Source organism: Sebastes fasciatus, chromosome 14 (assembly GCF_043250625.1).
Source record: "Sebastes fasciatus isolate fSebFas1 chromosome 14, fSebFas1.pri, whole genome shotgun sequence".
Taxonomy (NCBI): domain Eukaryota; kingdom Metazoa; phylum Chordata; class Actinopteri; order Perciformes; family Sebastidae; genus Sebastes; species Sebastes fasciatus.
In genome coordinates this window covers 3,488,530-3,508,300 of record NC_133808.1, presented here as the reverse complement: position 1 = coordinate 3,508,300, position 19,771 = coordinate 3,488,530, and the positions used below count along the sequence as shown (strand labels likewise).

Sequence of the window (19,771 nt, the reverse complement as noted above, 5' to 3'; positions counted from 1 at the left end):
GAGAGAGAGAGAGAGAGAGAGAGAGAGAGAGAGCGGATGCTAATAAGCTGGTGTGCCGGGTGGTTTTAGCCTTCTGCTGCATTCAATAAAGTAATCCATAATGTCCACATGCAGCGAATGTCCTTCATCCTCCATAATCCTGCAGAACATCTTTGGGGACTGCTGGTCAAACAAAACAAGCAAATTGAAGACGTCACTTTGGGCTTTAGGATGAGATGCGATAGGCATTTTATACTATTTTCTGACATTTTATCGACCAAATGATTAATGGAGAAAATAAGTGGCACATACTGATATTATTATCTTGCAATGCTGACTGTCAGTTGTAAAATTACATCAGTGAAAGAAACACGTAATGAAACAAACAGCATGTTTTATTTATATTCTCTTTAATATATTTTAAAAAATGGATATACAATCTGAGAAAGAAAAGGTTGAGGATTTGAAGAAGAACTGATTGTTAATCTTCTCCCCTGGCCCAAAGATGGAGTTAGCCCAAGCAGAGACATTTCCCAATAGCATCCTGGGAAAAGAAAACACTGCTAACTGCAAAACTAAAGGACATATGACAAGTCAGAATATTAGTAAGGCTAAGATGGAGTACAGAGTATTGGGCTACCATATCCTGGAGGCAACTACTACCACGACAATTAACTGTCATGGTGATTACACAGGATGGCTTCGTATTAATAGGCAGTTACATTAGCCTTCACGCTTTGAGTGGACCAACGCTATGCTGGAAAATACCATGGAACGACCACATTCACATTTGCTTTCAATGGACCTGGTATTTGTAATATTCTCAGATCCTTTATATTAGCAGTGTCGTCTGCTGCTCTTATTACTTTCACTGAGAAAACAATAATTATTTGAGCTGTTGAACCCTGGGCCAGAATAACAAAAAGAAAAGAGGAGCAGGAGGGAACCAGAGCATGCTAACAAGTCACATCATTTCAACACGTCATACTTTAACTGCTCACACACACGCGCGTTCAACAAGCACACAATTTCTTCACACACACGCACACACACCTTTGACATAAAATTTCAAACAACTACATTTCTGACATCCTTAGTAAATGCACCACTGGCAGATCACATAGACTTTTGCCTCATGCAGACGTGTGAACACAAAGCTGAATGGAGTGAGAGTGTCGATGTTCAGATATACGACTCAAACTGGAGGCACGATGTTAGCCAGGGCTGAGCAAAACACACACACACACACGCTAACATACGCGGACCACACCATTGCTGGCTAACTGAATGACAGCCTCTCTTACTTTCTCTCGAACACACAAAATGAACACGCATTTTATGGCCAAAATCCACAACGGCAGTGGAATAATAGCATCTGCACAAGTTCGCCAGCAAGCTATCTAGCTAACAAGCGAGCTAATCCACTGGTAAGCACGCCAACTGGCTACCGAGTGAGCGACTTGTTTACATTCTGCCTTTCCAAACCTGTCCAGACTATGTATGGATGTCAATAACTCCACATGCCTATTGAAAAGCAAGAGACCCATAAGGTGACCATATTTTCCAACCCCCAAAGCAGAACCCCCAAGTGAACCACACGTTCATGCGCTAATATGAACGCTAATATGCGCTAATATGAACGCACCAAAGGTGTTTTCATCAGGACGGCTAACTTGGCACACCTGTGGCGCATTTGAGCAAGGGGTGGGATCGGAAAGAAAGAATTATTATAGATGGGTGCATTAGAGGCTGTGACAGTCATGACTTTATACTTTAATCACAGAGCAATCCCTCTGACGACGCACTGACAGTTTGGGAGCCCCGTAGAGAGTTTCCCTCAGAGGGAACTCATTGCTGTCTGGGACTACGGAAATAGTTTTGAACCCGAACCATCTCTGTCACATCACGTTGCTTGCCACAGCCTCAGGGTATTATAATTAAAAATGTGGAGCTTAGACGACATTTTTTGGCCAGGAGGGAGACACCGTCCAGGGGGGAAAGACTGACAGGAATAGGACGGTCCTGAAGGAGTTATAAGAGGAGCGAAAAGTTTGATGTGATTCACAATTTTTTCGTCTGCACGCCTGTTGATGCGCAGAAGGAACTGTGTATAATAATTAATCAAAACGACATGTTTGATGTGCACACACGCAGCCTGATGCTGGTATCATAAAATGTAACCAGCGGATCTGCCGTGTCCGTGCGTAATTGTGGCTTGACAGCGCGCAACATCACTCTAGTTAAGAGACTGCAGCCGGGTGCGCTGTGCTGGCTCTCTGTATGAATACTTTATTCGTGTGCACAAATTAATTAATGAGTGGGACAGAACATGATAAACGTCTATGTCAGTATAATATTGTTATCATTATTTTAATTGTGGTGAAAACCGGGACAATTTGGTGGCGACTGTTGAAAACCGGGATATACGTACAATATGTTTTACAGGTATTTGTCGGGACTACCCTAGCACCAAGTGAAAACCACACAGTTGTTAGCGAGCTAGTTAGCTTGTAAGCTCACTCGCTAGCGTGTTACCTCACTAGCCTGCTCGCTAGCTAGTTAGCTTGCTATTTAACTGCCTTTATGAACCTCTGCAATTGACTAGAGGTTCACATCCAGTGACAGTGAAAAACATACAGTCCACACACACACGAGGAGAAACAGAGAATGGAGTTCTGTCCTTCCAGAAAGACACGGTCTATTCATGTAAACGTTAGCTTTGGGAAATCTCCCACAGCAACGCAATGCAGTCATAATGTCTCGGGGAAGTCTTCTATCCTGTACTGCAGCACAATTATGATGATATGAAACAATAACTGTGAGGTTAAAGTGCTGACTTTAAGCAGCTTTAAGCATGTTTGAGGTGTTCACATTAGGGGTGAAAGTAGATTGAAGTTCTTGCCGGTACTACTCCGCTACCCCGACCGTCATCGCTTGGTATTGATCTCCTCCCATCCTCCAAACTTCATGCATCCCTGAACATACGATTCAATGCATGTAAGGTGTAGTAAAGCAATTAGAAACATTTGACATCATGTATAGCAAATAATTTATTTAAATAGTGAAAGTGCTGCAGAATAATTTGTAAATGTTGACCAAAATGTTTCAAATTTTGAGTTGTTGCTCCGACTTAAAGGCAGGGTTGACGATGTTCTCCAGTCTACACTATTTGTTATATTGGTTGAATTGGTCTTTACCCCCCGACAGTGATCCATTACTGATGAGCTCTGAAAAAGGACCGGAAAAGAGCCGTCATCTGTAGCTGCTGTAATCCTGTAAAAACATCTACCAATCACTGCCTCGCGGTCCGCTTGGAAAGAACCAATCAGATGCCTCCCTGCCCTTCCTGCTCGTACTCTACCCTAGGCGTGCACTAGCCTGAACTCAAAGCGCGTCGCCGTCGCACGTTTCCTGGAGAATGGAAGAGAATAGTCAGCCCTGCAGTAGCACTGCCGCGGTTACTTGTCATGAGGTAGCGTTGTTGAGTTGAGGTCCTCTCTCCGCTCTGTTTCTGTGAAGTAGTTACGATGCGGCGGTGCTCGTGCATGTGTGGGGGGGGCGTTACCTTGGAAGGAGCCCCGAGGAGAGGGGGGGGTTTAGACGGAGCTCCTGAGGCGATGCTACTTTCAAATTATTCTAGCTTTCCAACATCGTCGACCCTATCTTTAAGGAGGCATTCACGTGTTTTTTACCAGTCAGGAACTCGTATTTCCGACTATTCCGACACCACATGAACACAGCACAAATGCCCAATCTCGCAATGTTAATAAACAGCATTGCCACGTGTCAATAAATGGAGCTGTGATTCAGGATATTTCATACACCACAGTTTCAGGGATACATAGCCTACAGTAGTGCACTGATGCCGTTTCCATGGTTACCACGCATATAGCGCCTGGCGTTTACTCGCAGAGCACTTCTCTGGTGAGGAGCGCCCCTCTTCCTCGTACTGCGTACCGACACTGAATCTTTTAGTGGTACGGAGTACCGGACCGTACTGGCCTACTTTCACCCCCTGGTTCACATCCATGTTCGGTGAACGGTGTAAGACTTGTGGGCCTTTTATACCTAATCCCCAAATTTAAGCACAATGATTCTGAATAGACATATCAATGATATCTGGCTCTTCAGCTGCTAAATCCTCCACTATATGTTCACCATGTAGTCGCTAACTGTTTTTGTCTGCTGTTTTGAAAAAAACTGCCTGCAGTGACCTAAAAAACTACACTATGAGAGCGGTGAGAATGACCCACAACAGTAAAGTTGTGGTCTGGACAGGTACACAATTAGCTGAAAGTCACCATGAAGCTCCATAAAGCTGAGGGGAGCTGTACGAAAAGAGCTACAATTCCTACATTATCTATTTTGTTATGGATGTAAAATTCTGAATCAGTCCTTTAAACTCAGTCATTGTTTCATTTTAAAGCCACTGTGAAGTACAGAGCGACCACACACACCAAAAATGGCTGTATTTGAAACCGCATACTATACTAGTAGTATGTACTGATTTGGCCAAAATGTAGCATGTAGCATGTAGCATGTAGCATGTAGTATGCCAAAAATACCCGGATATCGTACTGATTGGGAAAAATCTCCAGTATGCATCAGACCAGTCTACCTTGCCTGTATCCCACAGTGTAAAGTGCTGGAACAGTACAGGCTACGGTCGCAACTACAGCAGCCAAAAAAGCATTTTTTTTTTTTTTACATTTTTCGTATCTGTTTCATCACTAAATTCACTTATGAAAACTTTTGAGGCAAGAAATCAACTGTGTAGATTTTAAATATTGGCAGTGTTATGATATTAGATGGCGAATTGAACATTTGCTCCGATGTTTTCGGAGTTTGGAAGCTCCACAAACGACAGCTAGCTAGCTAGCGCCTGCCGGGGTGGCTACCTCGCCAGCCGGGCGGTCACGCTCACAGACCGCTATGAGCTGGCTGGAGCACTCTCTATAGACCGGTCTGTAGACAACAGGCTTTTATTTCCTTTTTGACAGATAGTTTGTTTAAATATCACAACACAAATGAACCTGTGTTTATCTGCCTTTTTGGAGTCGAAAAGCTGCACAATCGCCAGCGGGCGTAGCTCCCTCGCCAGCCGGCCAGTAACGTTCACAGAGCAGAGCAGCCTCTGATGGGTCAGAGAGATACCTGCTGAGACAACATGACCCTTTTTGACATTACTCTAATACCTGGAGGGAGATCAGTCCACTGTTTTGTTGCTGTGACTGAAAAAGCAGTTTGAGTACATTTTGTCGAGTAATGTTTTACCGTTTCCTCTCGTTGATGATCCTGTTTGTCTTATTTCGCCATGAGCTGTTGGAATAAATTGCGGGTGGTAGAGGTAAACCATGCAGTATTTTAGTAGTATAAGTTAGTCAGTAGGCTGTAGAAGTTGTATTTTTCGATAATATTGCAATAGAGGTACGAGTTTGTTTTCTTTCTCCAGGGCTTTAAGAGCTGGTTTTAAAGGCTAAAACCTGGTCTAGCATACTGCAAAATACATCGCTTTAACAGTCTCATACTGCATACTACTGAGGAACACAGCAGTTCGGCAGGTTTCGAATACAGTCATAGTACTCTCTGATTACACTGTAGTATGAATGAACCTCTCCATCCTCAATGGAAAAAAGGGGTACATGTGGTTGTATGTGTGAAACAGAAAGACAGATGGAGGAAAGACAAAAAAAAAGGACAGTGAGGAGAAGAGCTGAAAACAGTACAATACATTTGGCTGTGGTTTTTAGTAGTCGTACTTTATCCCACCGGAGCTGAAAAACCCAAAACAGAAAGTCCGTATGTGAGTGTTCACATGCAAGGACAACAAAACGGGACAACGTGGTCATTCACATGCTGTCTGGTGGGGCTGGTGGCTTTCCAACTCGAGTGAGTGTGTGCGTGTGTGTGTGTGTGTGTGTGTGTGTGTGTGTGTGTGTGTGTGTGTGTGTGTGTGTGTGTGTGTGTGTGTGTGAATAATAGACATAGAAACCTGTGTGTTTACTTTTTACTACAGGATGTGACACTGTGTTTTATATGTTTGTGAACTCACATGCATTTTCTCTTTAGCGACAAACATAGCAGGCACTGGAACAGAGAAGACTGATAGCGACAGATATTCTTTCTCTTGATTCGTCATTTTTTTTTAAACAGCTGAACGTGACTTCCTTTAATTTTTTTTTTTTTCGCGCCGGTGAATCATCACATCCCTTTGCCGGTTGTTGCAACGGCTCATTTCCAGCAGTTCTCAGGGACACCTCAGGGGAGGCGGCGCCATTCAGTGATCTCGCCACAATGAACAGACATCGTGGTTGTCGTTAAAACTCAATCGATTAGAATAATATTAAAGCATATTTTTCTTTTGTATGCGAGTCTTCACTCAAACGCATCGTATTTTTTTTTTATTATTATTATTTTGTTCCTGCGATGTGGAGTTTATTGCAATCGGATAACCAGCGGGGCAACACGGGCGGAGCTGTGGTGTCGAGAAGAGCGGAGTCAAAGAGTCAGCTGTTGATTCACACACGTTGGCCAAGATTAGCAGAGGCAAGGTAGAGCAGTTTGGTTGGTTGGTTGATGCAGGCTGATGTAGGTAGCCGATGCTTCTATCATCTGGCGTAGTGCTTGATGTAATCTTGAACCTTATTCCGAAAGTCCTCCTGGATTGGAGACAGGAAAAGGTAAAGAGAGAGTATGACAGTTAGATGGAAAGGCCAGACATTAAATTGTAATTGTAGAGGGCGAGCAGTTGAAAGATAATCAAGAGTGACATACAAATATGATGTCAAAAAAGACCATAAATAAAAGGCATACCAACACAGACATACACTAAACGGTAGGGGTGGAGAAAAAAAATCGATTACCCTATGTATCTCAATTTCGTTTAAAGAATTTGAAAAGAAAAATGTAATGCCAGAATCGATATATTTACTTCATTTGAGTCGGAGGTAGAAGGAAGTTACCGATTTTATTGTTGTCACACATTGAAGGAAAAGCAGAGCTAGACATCACGGCTAAAGCTGCATGCTAACTCTGTCACGAACAGGAAATATATATATGTAAATGAGATTGATGGATTATATTCACCAGAAGTATAAAACATTACATGTTTTAAGTAGAATTACATGACAATACCACTCATTTTTGAGGGGAAACGTCTTTATTCTTTGATTTCGGGGTTGCTGGATAATAAATAATTCCTGACAATGACTGATATATTTGACTTCAGGACATCTCTGACTACATACATGCTGAAAATCAAAAAATGTTACTGTATTAATTTAGAGATTTCTTTCCAATTAGAAGTCCCTAGAAGTGTATGAGTCAACAGAATCGCAATACTTAAAAATCGCGAGAACATGTCGAATCGGCACCCAAATATCGTGATAGTATCGAATCGGGTGATAGGTGTATCGTCACAGCCCTAATAAACGGCGTATTAGGGCAATTGACTATCGATTAAAATAGTTAATCGCGATTAATTGCAAATTAATACATTTTTGTATCAATATTTAATACTCTTATCAACATGGGAGTGGACAAATATGCTGCTTTATGCAAATGTATGTATATATTTATTATTGGAAATCAATTAACAACACAAAACAATGACAGATATTGTCCGGAAACCCTCACAGGTACTGCATTTAGCATAAAACAATATGCTCAAATCATAACATGTGTCAGTGTGCTGACTTGACTATGACTTGCCCCAAACTGCATGTGATTATCATAAAGTGGGCATGTCTGTAAAGGGGAGACTCGTGGGTACCCATAGAACCCATTTACATTCACTGATCTGGAGGTCAGAGGTCAAGGGACCCCTTTGAAAATGGCCATGCCAGTTTCCATTACCATTGGCTGGTACCGATGGATTCCTCAGGTTTTCTAGTTTCATATGATGCCAGTTTCTTCACTTCTAGCTTTAAAACTGAGCCCGATACAACCCCCGAAAGATCGATTGCGTTAATGCTTTAGAGAAAATTGGTGGCAAAGTGAATTTTTTTATGGTCGAGTGTAAAAGAGCAGAACCATTTCGTTTATGATGTCCGTCATTCCAGTTGACTCTCCTTGGCCAAATCCCTTCTGGTCATGTGTGCCCTCTCCACCCCTTTCCATGTGTTCTTCTCCTCTTAATCATACCCCTCCTGGTTGTGCTTGGCTTCTTTCCATCTCCGCCCACCATCCCTTGACCCGTCCCTCCTGGTTACATCTCGCCTGATGGAGCTCTGTGTGACCTCTCCTGACAGCCCTCTTTCCTTTCCTTGGCTCTGTCCATCATTTCAAGCCTTTATGTCTTTCTCTTTAACCGCTTAGGACACTTTGTTGGTTTAACTTGCTCTGCATGTGTCTACATCCTCTTTGTATTTCCGTCTAACTATTCTTTAAAGTCCGGGTAAAGCAAAAATAAATATGTATTCTGAGTTTGTCACACCACAGAAAAAATGTGTTATAAACCAACCAGCCAAATTTGAATGATTAAAGGACCAGTGTGTAGAATGTATTTAATAAGTATGTTTTCTTTCGTGTATAATCACCTGATAATAAGAATCCTGTTTTTGTTATCTTAGAATGAGCCGTTTTATACCTACATAGGGAGCGGCTCCTCTTCACGCAGTCCGCCATGTTTCTACAGTAGCCCAGAATGGACAAACCAAGCACTGTTAATTTTTCCTGCTTGGGCCGGAGTCGATATGCGCTCCCGTCGTCGCCGCCGCTCTCTCTCTCTTGCCTCACCACTCACTTCCCACATACGCACACACTCTACGCACTCGCTCTGCTCCAGATGGCTCTAGAGAGGCATTCGCGTTTTCGCCTCAGCCACCATAACTCTCCAACACGCTTGGCACACGGGAGAGGCTTCAGTTGGTTGCAATCTCCTCACCTCACTGCTAGATACCACCAGATCCCACACACTGGAACTTAAAAAAACAAATTGCAGAGTATATGAAGTTAGGTTTCAAGTATTCTCTGCTCTGAAACGCTGGGGGCGAGTCCACTGAAGGTGCTGGAACCACGCCCAATCACAGGTGAGGGTTGATTACATATTTACAGTTACAGTATATATACGACCCTTCTTGTTGGCCGTCTCACTGCTGCGCGCTACTTTTGCATAATGTTAATGCTCTACGGGCAGAGAATGCACACCAGAGACTTCCGACGGCCGTGGCGGCTAACTTCTAACTTGAATGGGGATAAAATAATTCAATCGTGCGGCTCCTCTGGACTTTCCAACAGGGGTGTGACGAAATATCGTGCAACGAAATATTGCGATATAAAAATGCGACGATATGCATCGTCGACACAAAAAACGGATTTGCGATATCTGGGCATAATAGGTACTTTTATGCTTAAGCAAAGCTGCAACCTTTTCTTGCTGCTCTGCAAGGCCTCTGGAAGGAGGCTGAGTACGCGTCATACACACGTAGGCAAAATTGTTGGTACCCTTCTGTTAAAGAAAGAAAAACCCACAATGGTCTGAAATAACTTGAAACTGACAAAAGTAATAATAAATAAAAATTCACTGAAAAGTAACTAATGAAAATCAGCTATTGTTTTTGAATTGTGGTTCAACAGAATCATTTTAAAAAACAAACTAATGAAACTGGCCTGGACAAAAATTATGGTACCCCTAGAAAAGATGGAAAATAATTTGACCATAGGGACATATTAAACTAAGGTGTGTCCTGTAATCAGCATCACAGGTATCTTCAAACTTGTAATCAGTCAGTCTGCCTATTTAAAGGGTCAAAAGAAGTCACTGTGCTGTTTAGTATCATGGTGTGTACCACACTGAACATGAACCACAGAAAGCTAAGGAGAGAGTTGTCTCGGGAGGTTAGAAGGACAATTATAGACAAGCCTGTTAAAGGTAAAGGCTATAAGACCATCTCCAAGCAGCTTGATGTTCCTGTGACTACAGTTGCACATATTATTGTTTAAAGTCCACGGGACTGTAGCCAACCTCCCTGGACGTGGCCGCAAGAGGAAAATTGATGACAAATCGAAGAGACGGATAATACGAATGTTAACCAAAGAGCCCAGAACAACTTCCAAAGAGATTAGAGGTGAACTCCAAGGTCAAGGTACATCAGTGTCAGATCGCACCATCCGTCGCTGTTTGAGCCAAAGTAGACTTAATGGAAGACAAACGAGGAGGACACCAAATCATAAAAAAGTGAGACTGGAATTTTCCAAAATGCATATTAACAAGCCACAAAGCTTCTGGGAGAATGTCCTTTGGACAGATGAGACAAAACTGGAGCTTTTTGGCAAGTCACATCAGCTCTATGTTCACAGACGCAAAAATGAAGCATACAAAGAAAAGAACACTGTACCTAATGTGAAACATGGAGGAGGCTCGGTTATGTTATGGGGCTGCTTTGCTGCATCTGGCACAGGGTGTCTTGAATCTGTGCAGGGTGCAATGAAATCTCAAGACTATCAAGGCATTCTGGAGCGAAATGTGCTGCCCAGTGTCAGAAAGCTTGGTCTCAGTTGCAGGTCGTGGGTCCTCAAACAGGATAATGACCCAAAACACAGCTAAAAACACCCAAGAATGGCTAAGAACAAAACATTGGACTATTCTGAAGTGGCCTTCTATGAGCCCTGATCTAAATCCTATTGAACATCTGTGGAAGGAGCTGAAACATGCAATCTGGAGAAGGCACCCTTCAAACCTGAGACAGCTGGAGCAGTTTGCTCACGAGGAGTGGGCCAACATACCTGTCGACAGGTGCAGAAGTCTCATTGAGAGTTACAGAAATCACTTGATTGCAGTGATTGCCTCGAAAGGTTGTACAACTAAATATTAAGTTAAGGGTACCATCATTTTTGTCCAGGCCAGTTTCATTAGTTTGTTTTTTAAAATGATTCTGTTGAACCACAATTCAAAAACAATATCTGATTTTCATTAATTAATTTTCAGTGAATTTTTATTTATTATTACTTTTGTCAGTTTCAAGTTATTTCAGTGACCATTGTGGGTTTTTCTTTCTTTAACGGAAGGGTACCAACAATTTTGCCTACGTGTGTATCTTTGGGGTACAACACATGCGCAGTCAAATCCCTTCTGCCCTCGCCAAAATTGAACCAATCGCAACGCACGGCCACAGCTTCAGTTACACTGCACGTGTCATACACCCGAGAGCCAGGTCCGCCCGTGACCCAGCCTCCTTCAACCGGCCCACACACACAAGCGCGGTCATTGAACAGCTGATCAGAGATGCCGCGGTGGAGAGACGAGTTGACGCTACGCTCGTTGCTGTGAGTAAGTGCAATAAAATTTTGCAAGTGTAAAGCCAAGATGCGTTATTACACCTGTTCAACAAGCATAAACACGATGAAACGGTTAAAGATGGAGGAAAGCAACGTTTCTGCTCTGTCTGCTGTCTCTCATCCACCGCTGCTGTTTACACAAGCAGAGCGCGTTAGCTCGGCGGCTAACAGCTAACTGTAAACACGTGTAAGTTATTTAGTTGAGTTGTGAATGACCTTAAATGACTAAAGCTGGCAGTAGGCTGTGTAGTCTAACTGTTTAGGTTAGTTTGTCATGTATCTTACAGGTAAACTGATCAGCTGGCTGATTCCCTTTAATACGTCAGGCAGAATGCATTATAGTCCGTACTGTACACAATACCTGGGATTTTGGTCAAAGGCGGTTATTGATTTGAGCGGAAGCAGCTTTCTTCTCTGAAAGGATTTCCTTTATTCTTTCTATACAGGAAAAGTGCATGGCTTAGCAAAACTGCACTGGAGCTCGACACTTTGTAAATTATAGAAAACTGCTGTAATTGGATGCACGCTGTCTACAGCTAAGGGGACATTCTTTTCTGGGATTAATGAGGATGCGGTTGGTATTGCTTCGGCAGCATCAATGTATCCGTGGTCTTTGGAAGAATTGTGTTAAACTATGACTTCCATTGCAAAGACTGCAAAAACAATTCATATAGCTTCTGGATGTCGGGTGGAACTTTGGTTCTGATCAGCAGTTTAAGCACACTTAAGTCTGAATTAATAATGTGCTGCATGTACTCTGGGAGAGATATATTTGGTTCTATGCTTTGCACCCTCCTTCCCCCTATCACCCATCCATCAGTGCAGGTATCTGGGCCATTAAGTGAGGTGTCCCTCTGTCCAACATGACATTTCACATACAAGTGTCCCACACTGACATCAGCACACTGATTTACGCCACAGCTCCAGCGGTTAGTCATGCACACACACTGATGGGGCTTCTGTGTATGAGCGACAAGCAGAGAACGTGAGAAAAGACACGAGTCAGAGGGAAGAAAAAGAGAGATGGAGAGAAGTGGGAGAAAGAGGCATAGTGTGTGTGTGTGTGTGTGTGTGTGTGTGTGTGTGTGTGTGTGTGTGTGTGTGTGTGTGTGTGCGTGCGTGCGTGCGTGCGTGCGTGTGTGTAGACCCAGATGAGACAGGAATGCTGAAAAGCTGCCAGCGAGCGACAGAAACAGCAGCGATGACAGCAGTTTGAGTATCTGTCCGGAGCAGGATGATTGATTGGCCTTATTGCTGCTGAGGGATCTCTCCCCTCCAGGCCTTATTTTAATGCCCAAAAGTGCAGCGAACAGTGCAAAGCTGTGGGTGCACAGACTGTGTGGATATCTTCCCGCGCTCATGCTATTTTGGTTCATTCAGTCGCAGCGGCACTATGTGTAAAAAAGGCTATAGGCTTAACAAATGAAGAGAGAGCTTCTCCAGAAAACGGCTTTAAATCGGAATACTATTCTACCACCACTTCCACCGGAAGCTGAGAGATGCTCTCTTCATGTTTAAGCTTTGATTCCATTTGAGGTCAGTGATTCAAATAATTCAATAACGTTTTTTAAACTTTGAGCTCATAGGCGAGGCGTATAATCCAAGCTGTGAGCAAACTGCAAGGTAAGCAAGTCAAATACATATTCCATGTTAGAGCCCTCACAGCAACGGACAAATAACTTGGACTGCATCATGATGACACATTAATAGTCTATATTTCTGTTGAATTGGTTGAACCAAATCTTATGTAAATCCATCCAGTAGTTGTTGAGATACTTCACTGGAAAAGTGAAAACTCTGACCTGCTTGTGGCGCTCGGGCAAAAGTCAGAAGAACACCAAAGTCATTAGGATTCATATTTATGACTGTTTGTTCGTGGCAATCCTTCTGACAGTTGTTGAGACCAACAGACAGCCCGACTGACATTGCCATTCCCAGAACCATGCTGCCAGCATAACTAAAAAGCACACGAATGCTACACATTTCGCACTTCCAATGCTTTTAAATTGTGTTAGTCCTGATGGCCCTTTTCTGCAATATGATTAACTCACTCAAGCTAACTTGCATCCACATGCAGTGCGCAGTTGAAGGTAAAGTGAAATATTTCCATTTTAAAAATGTGATGCCCGTTCTGTTTTACAGTAACGATGCATCAGTAGAATACATCAGACCGGCAATACGCCACCCAAGGTAGGCTCGCGTGACCCCTTTTGAGGGAAAACCCCCCCCAAAAAAACCTGTGTCCCTCAGAGACGGCAACAGCGTAAAGAGAAGAAGTGGAAACATGTCTCCAAACTTCTACTTCTACAAACTGGTAATAGTAATAATCAGGGATGCACCGATACCGATACCAGTATCGGGTATCGGGTATCGGTTCCGATACTGTGCTCATGTACTCGTACTTGAAAAACAGCTCCGATACAACTTTACGACCCCGCTGGGCCGGGATCCCACCTCAGCCAGGGCGCACCGGCCCTCACTTTCAGTTGGGTGGCGCGGCCTTGACTTTTTACCTTGACCGGTCTGATGTATAAGCTAGAAGCTAAGACACTTTCAACACAGACAAAATCCTGTATTTCAAGACTGACCTGAGACAGGTCATGAGTCATGATGATCGATGCAGAGATCAATGTCCTCAGATGATAAGGGATACGGACCAGTTCTTACCCATATATACGACATATGTTGTATATCAGAAACTGCTTTTGTGTCTATTGTGTCTATCTAACTGATAACCGACCCTCGTTAACCGATTATTAACCGTTAACCGACAAGATTTGTGCCTCGCATGCAGCGGTGTACCAGCTGCAGGAGCACAACAGATATTCGTTGACGGGAGTCCCCAGTTCAGCGTCCGGAAGCGTTAACTTAGCAGCTATGATGCTGTGTGCAGTGTCGCGGACATGCAGCCACTTTCCCAGTAACAGTCTCCACCGCACATTTAGTTTAGTTTAGCAGGTTGTCAGCTGTGTGTCTGCCCGGCGGAACTTTAGCGAGTGCCCAACAAACAGTGTGTGTGTTTGTTCTACGTTAGCAGCTCTAGCAGTGCCGGGGGCTTCGTGCTCGCTGCAGCACACGTAGTCTGCGTAACTTTAGCGAGTTTCCAAAAGACTGTGTGTGTGTTGGTGGTGAGTGTGAGGTTGTTGGTGGCGTTCTAGTTGTGAACGTAGGTGTAGCAGTGTGTGTGCAGTTTATTGTCGGTGAAACTACAACTCCGCTACGCTCAAGCGAGCCAGAGATCGGAGCCGACTTCCTGTATCCTGCAACTCCGGCTTTGCCTCTTAAGGTGGGCTGTTAAGGTGGACCAGCTTTTCTCCTTAAAGTGACGAGCCGCTCCTCAGGGCCGCTCAGCTTTTGAGTTAATTATTAACATTTCTTTTAACCATTTTAACCGATAGCGTTAATCGGTTAAAATGCTTAATGTCGGTTAGCGTTTAATTATTGACATCCCTAGTGGTTATCCCTTTTTTCCCCCCTCCAACTCATTATTTTGTAAAAAGATGAATAATATTTATGTCCATCTGTCTGTCTCAAGTTGTGCCGTGTAAAATAGACACCATGTGTAAATATGAGATATTGGTCCATCTGTTACTGCTCATACACCTGCCTGCCTTTCTGGCATCCTTTGTCTACCCAGCTGTCTCTTGCGAGCTTCGGTCAACGTTTGTGGCAAAAAATCCACAACAACAAACAAAACAGACACACAGGTACACACAGCATGCCGCAGTGTGCCAGTTAGTGGAGAAAATGAAGGAGCAGAAGGTTTGCATGGCGCATAGACAACCAGAGAGGCGAGTTAAACTAATGCATAGATTTGAAGGATGAGTGTAACAACCCCTATTAATACCATCCAACAAATTTACAAGATTCATTTACATAAATTTACCTTGTACTTTTTTCTTACTTTGTCACCCCCCCTTTCTCTGTTACAGCAGAAATCTGGCTGAGACTGCAAATTACTTTGGCGTTCATTAGTTTGAAGGCTCCAAGCACACTCCGCAGTCGATTAAAAACTTTGTTTGGCCACAGCTTACTTTTTCTGGCTCTATTTCACCCGCAGAAGGCAATTAACTCTCCTCTCCTCCAGCGATCTGTGCAGGTACTCAAAATATGTACCATCATCTGAGGGAAGGGGGATGCAAATTAAAACCCTGTGGGTACAAACGGTTACTTTAAAATCTGCTAAAAAAAAACAACGTGATAAGTAAGCAACGGAAAGCCCCTGGATGTATTAAGGTAAACAGATTGCAAAGGGAAAAGATTAAGGGGGATAGGAGCGGTGTGAACAGGGAAAAGAATAAATGGAATAGAGAAGAGAGAGAGCGAGATGACAAGGAATGCAGAGGTGTGGAGGCCATGACACTCAACAGTCCCGGGTGTTTTCACACTTGGGCTGACTGAAGACGTTCTTTTTTGAGAATCCTGTTAAGTTTAGTAAAAATATCACAGCCCCGACACGTCTGGGTGTAGTCCAGACGAGTGATTCTACCTTCAAATGGTGTTGGTTTCATGTACCAGTGTGATCTCCTGGGGTCAACAGCAGACACTCAAAGTTGAATGATGGGATTGGTTGAGCATGTTACATCAGGACTTTCTTTTAATTTCATCCAGCACTAACCATAAAAAAAACTAAAGAGAATGTTCCGAGAATGATTGATGGTGTAATTGTGAGATTAAACAGACCTAACACTTAGGAACTGTGTTTATAACAGACTAAGATTTAATGAAAATACAGATGGCATTGTAAAAAAAGAAAAGGCTCAGCATCATCTTAACTGCAAACTAAACTCTCTACCTCTTTTATTGAAAGTATTTTCATTTAGTTGCTGCTTTGTAGCCCTTCATTACGAGGACAAGAATCGATCTCAAGGTGGTGTTAAGCTTTGCTCTAAGATTATTGGAAAAACACAAGCTCTCTGGCACAGTTTAATACTGAACAACTCCTCAAGTAAGATTTTCAATGTCCCACTACGTGTTCTTTAAGCCATCGGTGACGACGTTTATATGAACAAAATATTCTGGTTTTTGCCCCTTATTCCGAAAAAGACAATATTCCTACTAAGCTGTTTACATGGCTAATGAAAATGAATATTCCACTAATATTCATGTTTAATGCAGCTGTGGATACTCTAATTAAACAGTGGTGAACTTGTTCGACCGTGCAAGCACAGCCTCCCTCTTTCATTTCTTCAACAGCCTTCTTTAAAAGGTCGGCGTTGCGATATTTTGCGCACATCTAAACACCTGTTGATATCCAAGTCTTTCATAATGTTTAAAAGTAGGTGTGTTTTCTCCTTCCGACCAGAAATGAGGGCTTTTCTTTTGGGGGTGCATCTCTGCAAACTGTCGGCTAGTTGGTTTGTGTACAACGCACAGAGCTAGCCGTAAACAGGCAAAAGGCCGCGTGTCGCAAACTGCTGTAGAAAAACCCCAAGAGAGGAGCATATTCAGAATGCGCGGTATACATGTCCAAAGAATGCTCCTAAATCCCGAATAATATCGGCGTATCCCACATGTCTTAATCGGAAAATGCTACATTCGGAATAAGGCCTGATTCAGAAAATCAAAACAGAATATGCTCTTTACGTGACACGTATCAAATTCGGAATATTGTCATATTTGGAATAATGGTGTGCATGGAAACGTAGTCCGTAATGCGTTTTAGATTGCCTGTATATATAACAAGTAGTTGGACGTTTGGTATATTTTGAACTAAATTGAATTGGTGAGGGGGAAAGGGATACGTTCTCCAGGTGTACATAAAACTTCTCATATTTATAAAAAGTTTGTAGGATTTAAGTTATTCTGACGATTTATAATGTTGCATAATCAATCCACATGATTTTTTGGAAATATTTGCTGAAAGATTCTAGGATTCTCCAGCGTCTTTTGGCACTGAGGGTAGGGATGCACCGATACCCAGTATCGGGTATCTGGTCCGATACTGTGCTCATGTACTCGTACTCGCAAAACGGCTCCAATACCACTTTACAGCAGCATGACGTTAACCTCTCTTCACCATCTTTCGGGTCCTCACGCCCCACCTCCCCGACGTTGTGGGCGAGGCGGACCGGTGGTGCGCCCGATCTTTTGGCACAGAGAAGTACTTGTATCGGTACTCAGTATCGGTGAGTACCCAAATGTAAGTACTTGTACTCGGCCTGAAAAAAAGTGGTATTGGTGCATCCCTAACTGAGGGTGTCCTTTAATTCTGTACAAGTAAAATATGCTATGTAGCCATGAACAGCAACTTAAAGTCCTGAACACAGGGGGCATTAATAAACTCTAGCTTTAAAGCCAAATAGCAGCCAAGCACAGAGCTAGTCCAAATAATGATGGACAAAGCATTTCTTACGAGTGACAGAGCCTGATGCATTATATTTCATCTTTCAATGAGAGAAAGTGAGATACAATCAAATAATAGCACAGCTGAGACGCAATCACAGACATGAGTCTAAAGGAACAGGGTAATGTGCTTTGACGCATAACCCCTCAACAACAATAGGGATACCCTGTCTGTCTCAAACACACTTCAGCAGTGTGTGGATGCTTGCTGAACCAGAGCCTTGAAGAAAAGTCTGGGGATACCCTGTCTGTCTCAAACACACTTCAGCAGTGTGTGGATGCTTGCTGAACCAGAGCCTTGAAGAAAGGTCTGCACCATATTGGACTTAAATACTGTATGTAGCAGAGGGCTGGAGAAAGAACGGGAGGAAGGCTGTTGTGAGGAGTTAAGATGTGCTTCACCTTCCTCCTTAATTTGCATTGCTCTCTGTCACAATTTGCATAACCGATACCATGGCCCCAGTGTTTCCAGAAAATAAATTTGTTTGAATCGTCCTCCACCTCATGAAGAACTGGTGTGTGTATTTTTGTATGGTCCAGGTTTTGGCTCACCACTTCTCTATTCAATTTTCAGGTTTACTGGGCGACAAGCACACGGCAAACTCTGGGTTCTGAAAAGTTCAGACAATTAATGAAGAAGTGTTTTAAACTTGCATTATTTCTAATATCCAGCAGGGGGCGACTCCTCTGGTTGCTAAAAGAAGTCTGATTGTATAGACGTCTATGAGAAAATGAGCCTACTTCTCTCTTGATTTATTACCTCAGTAAACATTGTAAACATGAGTTTATGGTCTCAATCGCTAGTTTTAAGTCTTCTGTAAATTATGGTCCAATTTAGACCATAAAGCAGGGGATGCTTTAGGGCGGGGCTACCTTGTGATTGACCGGTCGCTACCACGGCATTGTCCGGTCTGGGAGTTATCCGTGTTTTCAATTTAAGGCCCAGACACACCAACCCGACATCAAAGAACTAGCGGTGACGAAGGCCGACTGTTGATGTTGTTTGTCTTGGCCAAAAAGTTGCACTCGAACACACCGCAAAGACAACAGACGAGGGACAACTACCACGTACGTTCGGCACCTGTGTGAGAGGAAATAACTCTCCACACCAGCAGGCGGCGGTAGTCTGTATTCATCATTCAAAAAGGGAAACCGGAAGACCGAGGACGGCGGATATACAAGCCGTTGTTATGATACGTAAATGAAATAAAGCGGCATTTGCCGACCATTTTCACACCACTCTCACTCACCACTTAGCTTCATTCCAAACGGCCATGTCGCTGTGAAAATATCTGTGTGTTGGAATGATCTGATGAGATGAAGATGAAGTGAGAAGAGCCTTCTGTGTTTCTTCTCTTGACTTTACTCGTTGGCTCGCTTTCCTCACTTCCGTTTCTCTTCCCGTGCACCGAGTCGTTTAAGCTGAACAGCCAATCAGAGTCATTTCTCTCACCGATTGAGCTCCGCCCGCGATACAACACGCTGAATCGGCCGAAAACATAGACACGGGCAAAGCCGGCTCTGCGGGACACACCGTAAAAACTACAAGACGCTCACCGACGACCCCAGCTTGGCGTGTCAGGGCCTTTAGAACTTTAACCCTTTCACAGTGTTTATTCAGTTCATGAAAGTTATTCGTAACATTTTGGTCGCCTAAAGTTCTCTTATTCAGCATTGGTTGTACTTAGCTCCACCCTCTCGTGTCACCTCTGGTTGCAAAAAAACAAGATGGCGACGGCCAAAATGCAGAACTCAAGGCTTCAAAACGGCTGTCCACAAACTAATGGGTGACGACACAGTGACTACTTCCACTTCTTATATACAGTCCATGACTGTAGAAGAGGGCTGGAGAAAGAATGGGAGGAGGCTGTTGTGAGGAGTTAAGATGTGCCTCACCTTCCTTCCATAATTTGCATTGCTCTCTGTCACAATTTGCGTAACCAATACCACGGCCCCAGCGTCTCCAGGAAATCAATTTGTTTGAACCGTCCTCCTCCTCGTGAAGAATTGGTGTGTGTATTTTGCTATGGTCCAGGCTTTGGCTCACCACTTCTCTATTCATTTGGCAGGTTTTTACTGGGCGACAAGATAAGACAAATAACCTAAAAAAAGAATCAATAAAGAAAAGAATATTCCAACAATTTCCCATCTTTAACAGACCACATGCTCA

The 19,771-nt window shown here is 43.3% G+C and overlaps 1 protein-coding gene across 2 annotated transcripts in view; it reads right to left on the bottom strand.

Annotated features, from left to right (window-relative positions):
- Positions 1 to 5,972: 5,972 nt before the first annotated feature.
- ube2f (ubiquitin-conjugating enzyme E2F (putative)) overlaps positions 5,973 to 19,771 on the bottom strand; it is a 73,777-nt gene continuing 59,978 nt past the window's right edge. For both annotated transcript variants that reach the window (XM_074658202.1, XM_074658203.1), the window contains one exon: positions 5,973 to 6,638. In XM_074658202.1, the coding sequence (XP_074514303.1) occupies positions 6,588 to 6,638 (51 nt within the window). In that variant the 3' untranslated portion in view covers positions 5,973 to 6,587. The remainder of the gene's footprint in view (positions 6,639 to 19,771) is intronic.